The sequence below is a fragment of the Cuculus canorus genome, chromosome 1 (genome assembly GCF_017976375.1).
Source record: "Cuculus canorus isolate bCucCan1 chromosome 1, bCucCan1.pri, whole genome shotgun sequence".
In the NCBI taxonomy this organism is placed as follows: Eukaryota; Metazoa; Chordata; class Aves; order Cuculiformes; family Cuculidae; genus Cuculus; species Cuculus canorus.
Genome location: NC_071401.1, coordinates 192,264,822 through 192,274,801, shown reverse-complemented (window position 1 = coordinate 192,274,801; position 9,980 = coordinate 192,264,822). Strand labels below are relative to the sequence as shown.

The 9,980-nt window shown below is 44.1% G+C and overlaps 1 protein-coding gene across 7 annotated transcripts in view; it reads left to right on the top strand.

Moving 5' to 3' along the window:
• The first annotated feature begins 2,968 nt into the window (after window positions 1-2,968).
• Window positions 2,969-9,980, top strand: part of KIF21A (kinesin family member 21A) — an 88,573-nt gene continuing 81,561 nt past the window's right edge. For 6 of the 7 annotated variants that reach the window (XM_054066404.1, XM_054066394.1, XM_054066383.1 and 3 more), the window contains exon 1: window positions 2,970-3,163. In XM_054066404.1, the coding sequence (XP_053922379.1) occupies window positions 3,120-3,163 (44 nt within the window). In that variant the 5' untranslated portion in view covers window positions 2,970-3,119. Of the gene's footprint in view, window positions 3,164-9,980 lie in introns of all 7 variants that reach the window. The other variant, XM_054066427.1, reaches the window with a different exon arrangement.

Sequence of the window (9,980 nt, the reverse complement as noted above, 5' to 3'; positions counted from 1 at the left end):
TGGGTTTTTAGCACAGCTCACATGATGAACTGAAGGCACTGACTTAGCAGGATTTTATACGCATGCTCAGGGTGATGTGGATGAGCTTTGCTTTGCTGTACTGGGGCCTACCCAGCAAAAGATGCCTTGTGAAACAAATGCAGGGGAATACTGCCAGGGAACGAATTTGGCTTGATTGTTTCTGTTACATCAACCTTGTAGCTGCGCCAGGGGAAAAAATGTATTGGATACTTTTGCATAAGAAAGTATCCAAGTTACTTAAGCTATAGCTGGGAAATCATTGTGACCTTTGCCTTTTCCATATTTGCTTATGTTTTATTGTTAATTTTATTTGTAAAGCTGATTTAAATAAATTATAACCTAATTATGCTATAGGATTCAACTCTCTGTGGATGAGCTGCAGGTATTTTTTTAATAGCACAGCACAACACAAACAGATATAGCACACAGTTTTTAGTCCCCACTAGGTGGAAATGCCCTGAACTTTTCCTTTGAGGCTCTTTCATACAAATACTAACATAATTCACCTGCAGGAGCTTTTTCTTTGTTGGCTGTCTTTCTCATTCTATACAATATTGAGAAAAAAAGGAGAAGAAAAGCATCTGGACTACAGCATTAAATAGAGGATACTGAGCCAGGAAGCAAAGGGAAACAGACATTTTTCTGCCTGTAGCAGACTCCCTTGGCGACTTCAGAATGAACTATCCGTGCCTCTATTTTTCTGCTTTTCAGATAAATATTGTCTCAGTATACCTCGCGATGAGCTACTTAGCTTAAGCTTTGCATACTTTCAAATGATGTTGGAGCTTTGTATGGTGATGCTGTGCAATTGAGAAGAAAGCAGAAGACACACCATTGTGTATAGTGACCTCCGGCTGTGCCATTTTCCAGAAGCAATCCAATTTCTAAATGAATAGAGAAAAGCAAAGAAGGACAAGAAAATAACTCCAAAAAACATGGAGAGTAACAATGCAGTCAGTCTCTTCTGAGAAGGAGGGACTTGCCCTTTGAGAGAGATAGAGAAAGGACTAGAGACCATAGGTGCTGGTAGACCTCACCTGCACATCTCTTGACAGAGGCGGGGGCCTGGCTGTGAGCAACCTTCACTATCAGGAGCAAAACAACTTGAACTGCAAGTTTTTAGCATATCATTACAAATGCAAACTCAGGCCTATTTTGATGGAAAATCTTCCTTAGGAATGTGAATTGTTTTGGGCAAAATAACTGGGTTTGTTTTCTGGCAGGGATACTATTTGCATCAAAGATTAATGTCATCCACCCACTCAGTTTCCAACTAAAAACCAGGCATTTCATTAGCAAAGTGAGAACAGCGATGCCTGGCTGGAGCAGCGAGGGCAAACAAACCTGCTGAGTACACTGAAAAAACGGGAGAGCTGTGTGCTAATGCACGCATGAGGGTGGTGAGGATTGCACAGGACCAGGGGAGGAACCAAGGGGAAGCAGGACATTGCATTCCTGCTCAAGAGAGAGAAATGAACAGAAGGACAAAAAACCCAGACCTGACAGGGGTTAAAGTTCTCATTCCCAGCAGGGAGGCCTCAAAGCTGCATGCAGAGCCTTTGTGTGTGGTTGCGTGCGTACGTATGCAAGGGCCATGCATGTTGATAGCACGAGAGGAGTGCTGTGGCAGGAAGAGCTGGGGCGCGGAGCACTGCGTGAAAGTGCCATGTATGTGTATGTGTAGTAAAAGAGCTACGTGTTAACCAGATACCATGAATGGCGGCATGCACCCATAGCTGCCTGTGTGCAAATGCGTGTGCAAGTGGTGTGCATGGGGCTGCATGTGTGAGAAAAACTGCGAGTGGAGAGCAAGCACCACACGTATATTTGCAAAGTTGAGAGTGAGGAGCTGAGCATGGAAGAGGTGTGGGGAGGTCTGTGTGTGAGGAGCCTGTGTGCAACTAACAGGGGTGTGTGTGGAGACACTGGTGTGAGGGGGATGTGTGTATGTGTGTGCATATCAAGAGGGGTGTGTGTGCAAATGGCTGTGTGGAGATGGATGCACGTGGAGATGGGTGTGTATGCAGTGGGTGCATGTGAGGAGTGTGTGCAAGCAACAGGTGTGTGTGGAGAGGCGGGGTTTGTGGAGAGGTGTGTGTGTGCAGAAAGGTGTGTGTGGACAGTGGTGTACAGGGAGATGGATGCATGCGGGGAGGGCTGTGTATGGGGAGTGTGTGTGCAAGTAACAGGAGTGTGTGGAGAGGCCGGTGCGTGAGGGTGTGTGTGTGCAGAGTGGTGTGTGTGCAGGGGGTGTGTGTGCAGGGGATGTGTGTGCAGGGGCTGCATGTGAAGGGCGTGTGTGCAAATAACAGGTGCGGAGGGGTGCACATACATGTGTAGAGATATGCATGTGGACAGCGGTGTAGGGGAAGATGGATGCATGTGGGGAGTGTGTGAATAACGGGTGTGTGAACGAATGTGTGTGCAGAGGGGTGTGTAAGCAGAGGTTATGTGTGTGCAGAGAGGATGATGTGTGAGCAGAGAGGTGTGTGTGCAGAGGAGATGTGTGAGCAGAGGGGTGTGTGTGCACAGAGAGGATGTGTGTGCAGAGGAGATGTGTGAGCAGAGGGGTATGTGTGCAGAGGGGTATGTGTGCAGAGGGGTGTGTGTGCAGAGGGGATGTGTGTGCAGAGGGGCGTGTGAGCAGAGGGGTGCGTGTGCAGATAACAGGTGCGTGTGAGAGGTGCACATATGTGTGAAGAGATGCGTGTGGACAGCGGTGTGCGCAGAGACGAATGAGTGTGAAGAATGTGTGCGAATAACAGGTGCGCGTGCGGAGAGGCAGGTGCGTGAGGGGACGCGTGTGCGGGGGCGTGCGGGGCGGGGCTGCGCTCGCGGGGCCGCGCTCGGGGGCGCGCTCGGGGGCGCGCGGAGTGTCCCGCGCTGGCGCATTGCGGCTGGAGCGGGGCGGGGGCTGTGCCCGCCCCGGCGCTGACTGACAGCGAAAGGAGGGCGGAGCGGCGCGAACCGCCCCGCGCTGCCGCGGCTCCTACCTATTCATTCAGGCACCTAAAATGGCTGGAGAGAGGTGGCGGGGGAGCTGGAGGAGGTAATCGGGGAGTGCAGCGGCGCCCGCTGCCCCCCGGCGAGTCCCCGCGATGTCGGCCGGGCAGGACGAGAGCTCGGTGCGGGTGGCGGTCAGGTAAGCGGAGCTGGGCACCGGGGACACCCCCTGCAGGGAAAGGAATGGGGGGGGGGACCCCCCACCTAACATTCCGAGCTCCTTTTGGCTCGTTTCTCTCCGCTTTTCATCAAGGACCCTGAAAATATGCCGGCTAATTATAGCCCGGCGCTGCCAGTGCTCGCTCATGGCAGCGAAGCAGCGCCGGCCGCAGCGGAGCCGCTTGCATCACGGAGCTTTGCCGGAGCGGATCGTGGCAGGAGGGTATTTTTAGAAGGATAAAGGCTTTTAGCCCGCGGAGGCTGTGCCTGCCCTCACCGGGAGGGACGGGCTTCCATCGCCTCGCAGTAAATGGGAATAGGTGTATGTCCAAGTCCTAATGGGAGAGGAGCTTAAGTCGTGTTAAAACATCGGCTGATTCAAATTACCCTTCTGCCAGAGATAAAAATCTGTTCTGTGAACTCTTGGCTCTTTTATGTGAAGATATTGTTTAATTGTTTGAAGAACTTCCAGATTAGCCCACGGATGCCATAATTTTCAAGAAGTCTTTACATGATTCAAACGTGAGGAGAAATATCTATATGCGTGTAGAGATACAGGCATAGAGATAGAGATCTTATAGCGACCTTCCAGTGTCTGAGGGGCCTACAGGAAAGCTGGAGAGGGGCTGTTCATAATGGCTTGTGGGGATAGGACCAGGGGGAACGGGTACAAACTGGAAAGGGGCGGACTTAGAGTGGACATTAGCAAGAATTTCTTCACCATGAGAGTGGTGAGATATTGGCACAGGTTGCCCAGGGAAGCTGTGGATGCCCCATTCCTGGGAGTGTTCAAAGCTGGGTTGGATGGTGCCTTGGGCAGCCTGATCTAGTGGGATGTCCCTGCCCATGGCAGGGGGGTTGGAACTGGATGATCTTTAAGGCCGCTTCCAACCCTAACTATTCTGTGATTCTGTATGTGTGCGCCAGTATTTGGGTTTTAATTGTGATACTGAATGATGATTTATTTCTTTCCTTTAAAGAAGCTTTTTTATATCATGTGCTGACGCACTTGGACTGTTATGCTACAAGAAATCAAACTCGAGGGAAGGTCTGTCTCTGCCAGTAGGTCCTTGGAATGACTACATACATCTCACCTTCTTAGATAATTCAAAGGTTGTGCTCCTGCTGGATCGTTTTTTCGCTGAAGGGTGTAGGAATAAGTGATGTTACTGCGTGCTGTTGTTGGAGCATGCGCGTGGGAGAGACGGTTCAATAACATTTTCAGTAAATACAGAAATGCCACCCTTGCATGATAACGTGGAGCGTATGCTGTAGTTGTTCATTAAAGTCTGCTTGCCGACTATGGCAGCGTTTTCTGTTTGTGAGTGTTATTATCTATTGAAGCATTTCTTACATAAAGTACAGGGAAGTATTATTCCAAAGCATAATTAGATAGTGTTTTTAAAAAGGAAAATATGAGATAGGTGTGATCCTAAAAATAGGGTGTGTTACAGGTTTACAGGCCTCTCTGTCATTTGGAGAAAATATTAAATATGTTCTGAGCCAAAAAAAATAGTGATGTAGAAGTTAACTTACAAATACAGAGGTTTGTTGCAGCTAGGAATTAAATAAAACCTACTGGTGCAAAATATTAAAATAATATATGGCAAAGAATTTGCAGAAGTGAATTAAAATCACCCACCTGTAGCTGTTGAAAACAAATCTCCAATATTACAAGGCGTATTTCTGTAATATAGTTGTCTAACTAGCATCTCTTATCTGAGTGCAGTTCACTAGTAATGAGGAATTGCGTATTTTCTCTTGTCTACTTTCTTCATTTTGGCATATTACTATTCATGTACAAGATTTCTCCCTCTCTGCTGAGCAATTATGCACAAAAGCAGGCACAGTTTTTTTTCCCACAAGTAGTTCTTTGTAGATGATTTTCTATTATTTCTGGCTGTGTGTTTTGCACAGTCCTATAATTCAACTGGTGTGGCGACTTGCTGTGTATCAGCGCCATGTCTGTACCGTGAATTATGAATGTTGCATTCTGTTTTCTTGTTAGGTTTGTTCTTGAGCTCTTTTTGAGAACTGGAGCTTAGTTCAGATGATCTCTGCTGTCGTGATTAATTAGTTGTTGTTTTTGTCTGTTTGTTTCCTGAACAAGGCTTGCTCTACAGCAGGACAAGCTTTTAGTTTGCAGTCTGTGTGGCAGTAACTGAAGTAAGATACTGCAAAGGTGTATTGCACTGAACTTGCTGCAAAGCTGAAATTTGCTTAAACATAGGTTAAAGGACAGACATCACTGAAAATGTTCAGCAAATTGTTTTTCCAGAACCTGGTTATCTCACCTAATTGTATACAACAGCATTAAAAAACACTTCATTCTTTACAATTAGCACCACCTTTAAGCTATCATCTTGTAGGCTAATTGCTTCCTATTTTCTTCAGTGTAATAATGGGTTTATGAAGGAAGAGCTAAATACTCTGGTTTAGTGAAGCATGAAAGCTGAAAGCATTTTGGCAGATAATCCAGTAACTAATGTTAAATTCCCCAACCAAGGGGAAAAAAAAAAAAATCTTTCTCTGTTGTCAGCTGCCGCAGAAAGACTTGCAGAGTTACAATTTTGATGACGATGTACAACTTCGACAAAGAGCTTTGCTATACCTGTGACCATGTATACTGTCTGTTTTCAGATGAAATCAGAGAGCCCTCATGGTAGTTATCTAGTCGGGTAACTGTTTTTTCTTTCAAATGTGAAAAGCTATCCTTTTTGTGAATCTGCGGTTGCTGTATTGCTTTTGTAAATGCCTTTTCTGCATATGAAAATAAACTTTTGCTAAGGAGGCTCTGAAATGGTATAATCATCATAGTTCACATTTCTGGAACCAAGACCACAAAAAGGATATAGGTTGTACTTCTAGTTCTTGTGTGTCTTGCCACTTTAGTGGTGTCCACAGCCAAAATACAGCATGTGGGCGAGAACTTCGTCTCCCCAGCGTGCAGGAAGCCTAAGATTGTGATCCTCAGTAGCTAGTAGTCTGTTTTAGAGAGTCATATGAGCTATCTAGGGACTGGATGGGGTCACTGCAGTCAGTGCCCGTAATCATTGGGTCAGAATTGTGCTTACTTTTACCAGCTGGACCTGAGCTGTGTCATTGGAATTGAAATAGCTCCAGTGGAAGAGGTAACAGTTATTGCCCATCCACACTCCATATGGCTTGGAGCCATAGGGTTAGGACATCATAGCAGTGATGGTCTGAGAAGACAGGAGAGTTAGACATAAGTCCTTTGTGTTTTTGGATAAATGTTAAGCAAGGGAACTCTTGGAGAGCAATAATGTTTGGATAGTGCTCACCAGAAGGCTTGCATGGAGGAGCCTGGAAGGATATCTGCTATTTGGATCCTGCTATGGAGAGGACGTAAAAATAGGGAGCTTTGAAATAAAAAACTGTTCAAGAGAGGAAGATGGCCTTGATCCACTCTGAGTCAGTGAAGGCCCTGAGACATAGATGATAAGCTTCGGTGTTGATTTGTAATGTTGCGTTTTGAGGTGCCATATGAAGAAAGAAGTAGAAAGAATAAGAACAGTATGAAAAGATGAATAGCTGAGGAAGCTGACCAGTAGTCAAGAAGGGTAAGATGGTCACTCAGACATGCTTGGGTCACGCCTCAGGTGGAGTGGACAATAATAAGATGTGAAGTAGGGCTTTGGCATTTGGCATGTTGTCATTGTGAAAGCTGGATCCCAGCTGAAACTGTTAGTGGGTAGAATGCAAAGAACCAGGGGAGAGAGGAGTTAGAGGATGCTGTTTTATAATCAGGTGTGTTTACATCAGTGAACAGTAGAGAACAGAGCTTTGAAAGTTTCCACTTCTCATCATTCTCAGTATGTTTGTGTGTATGCACCATCTTCTTCCCTACTTTGGCTGGAGTACCTGACTGCTACTGCTTTGGCTGCTGTGATTGGTGCTTGCTTTGTGTTCCATTCCTCAAGCTAAGAGGGGAAGTGTTGCTGCCTTCCTCCTGTGTAGAGAGGCTGTGGGATCTGACCACCCAACTCTTGCCTGAATCACCTAAACATTTTTCTTCTTGTAGCCACCCTGGGTGTCTGCAATACCTTGTGACACTGCTTCACAAAGATGAAATGTTAGTGTTTGCCAAGCATGGAAATTAGATGTGCAAATTGTCACGGGTCTATCAGGAAACTTTTCAAATGACAGTGGGAGAAATAAGTGTAGCTGATGCATTTAAACCACCCAGGTTCTGCTTCTGGTATTTCAAAAGGCGAATACTTTGAAGTACTGTAGAAAAATATATTGATTGCTAATTCAATTTAGGAACAGAGATTTCTGCAACTAATCAAGCTGCTTGTGGCATGAAATCAGGATACATTATTAAATTTTGATAAGGCAAATAGAATATATTCATTCCTTGTAACCTTACCCTTCCACTGATAGGTTTGTTACAGCAAAACTGGGTTTCTTCTTTTATACCTGCAATTCTTGAACTGTGTGACCACAGCTGGACCTCTTCTGCATTTTTTCCCCCTTTGCTTACTTCTGTGTATTTTTCCTCCCCACACAGCATCTGCTGTTTAATGTTGTTGTGCTTTCCTCTACATTTTAATCTTTGTATTCCTCTTTTTAGGCCTTTTTTTCTGCTACCTTTTACACTGAAGTTGTTCTCCTCTGCTAGATCCAGCTACTGTTAAATAGATTAGGAAAGAAGCAGCTGAGTGGAAGGGACATGTCTTTTTTGCTAGGTGTGTTTTGGAGCACTGTGATGGCTGTTGAAATTGATTTTGTTTCTTGGGCTGCTGTTCTGCACATATTTACAGCTGTGTTTAAGCCTCCTACCGTGAACAGGTCCTCAAATGTCAGTTGAATGGCCATGCATGCTGTGGTACATATCATAAGCTTTGAAAGACAGAGGTACTCATTTCATGCTTTCCATACAGTGCTAAGCATTCTCATAAATCATTCTGTAACTGGATAAGCAACAGCAACAGATGACAGTACTACCCATTGGCTTCTTAAAATGAACCAGTTTTCCTTTTCGATAGTAGTTATTACCCCCCTGCAATCATGTGAAGATGTGAAGTTCATTTTGGGGAAAATGTCTCAAAATAACTGTAATAATGAAGTTCAGTAGTCTACCAGCGTGCAAGCTTGCCGCACCAAAAACAAAAAAACAATTATTCAACGGAATTAAGTAGTAATTTTCTTTGGACATGTTCAGTGTTGGGAAATACCTGTTTTGGATTGAGAGTTTGTTAGTGGAGAGCCACAAAAGAGATCTTGTTTTTGGAGAGCTCACGTTTCATGTCTTATGTTAGTTTTGATGTTTCTCTTTGCTCCCTGACTTAAACAAACATTCCCCTGTCCTTCAGTGAAACTTTACCTCATCCATATGTTTTGCATTTTAGCTGAAAAAGCGACAGGACACCATCTGCCGCTGAATTAATTCAGGTTTCATCATATCCGACTTGATCATCCGTAACTGATATTGCTTGGGGCAGGCTGAGATCTGTGATCTTGCTTTCTAGGAAATAAACTTCCCTTTCCACAACTTGTGATGTAAACTCAAACTCATTCTTTGATGCAGGGGAAAGAAATCCTACTCGAACATTTCCCTTGATGCCATATATTCCTTGCCAAAAGATGTATGTGTCTTGAATTTAGGAAGAAGAAAAAGCAATGAATGGTGTGCATAAGTGACCTGTTCATGCTTGTGGATGAGTTATATTTCTAACCTGGCATTTTCCAAAGTTTGTAGAAGACTTGGGAATTTACTTCTCTTCGAAAATCCATCTACTTAGTCACTAATTTCCATTTAATGGTGTTTTCATGGAGAGCTAGGATTTGTATTGTTGGCCTAGACATTCCATAGTTACTCAACTCAGGACTTCACATTTTCAGTTTTTATGTGACTTTTGTAAATTCTTCTATAGTACTAGAATAGCCCTTGTGCTTGGGATCAAGGGAGCTTTGCTCCATTCCTCTGCTTCCCCTTTATTTGCTTTAAGCGTTTTATAGATCGCTCTTGCTGCCCACTCAGGGACAGCTGCTGGAATGCTTCCTTTCATGTTCTGTTGCCAGATTACTGCTGGGGAAATAAAGCTGTTTTAGGTGCGTTTTCATCTGTTAAAGGAAAAGACTCAGTATCCTGCCCTATCTATGGCTGCTGTACCAGAGCTAATATTATTCCAATGTAAAAGACTTCCAAGAAGTTGAAAGTGTCATTTTGAACTGGAGAACAAGAAAATTCAATTAGACATCAAATCAAATCTGAACAAGTCCAGCAAGAGTAACTACATGAGCTGTGGCTTTTTCTTGTGCTTTTTCTCTTCTCCTCTCCTCTAAAATGGTTTAAAACCTTTGTTCATTTTCTTCTTTTTTTTTTTTTTTTTTAGTTTGCATGTTTTCCCTGGTGAAACTTTTTTGCAATAAATGTGTTTGCTCCAGTGTGACTAAAGGGAAAAATGCAACCCTATTCTTCAAGCATGTTTTCTTGTTTGATGTGTTTACCATAGCAACAAGATGCAAATGGAGAACGGAGAAAGGAGTTTAATGTCAGTGTCACAGTGAGTTCGATGCATAGAGAAGGTCTGTTCAATATGTATTTTAAAGTGTGGCAAAACTGCTGATTTGGACCTAACAATTGATAGGCATAAAGTGTTTCCTGGATGGACTCTGTATGGAACTAAGGAGTGAGGTGGGGATACTATCTGGTGCTTTATTTTTGTTAGTATCCCTAACAGGTTTGGTAAAGCTGGCCACTGTTGGAATAATTAATTTTTGTTTAAAGAGCATCTTTCTTTAATCAGCTGACAAATGCTAGGCTTGCTGTT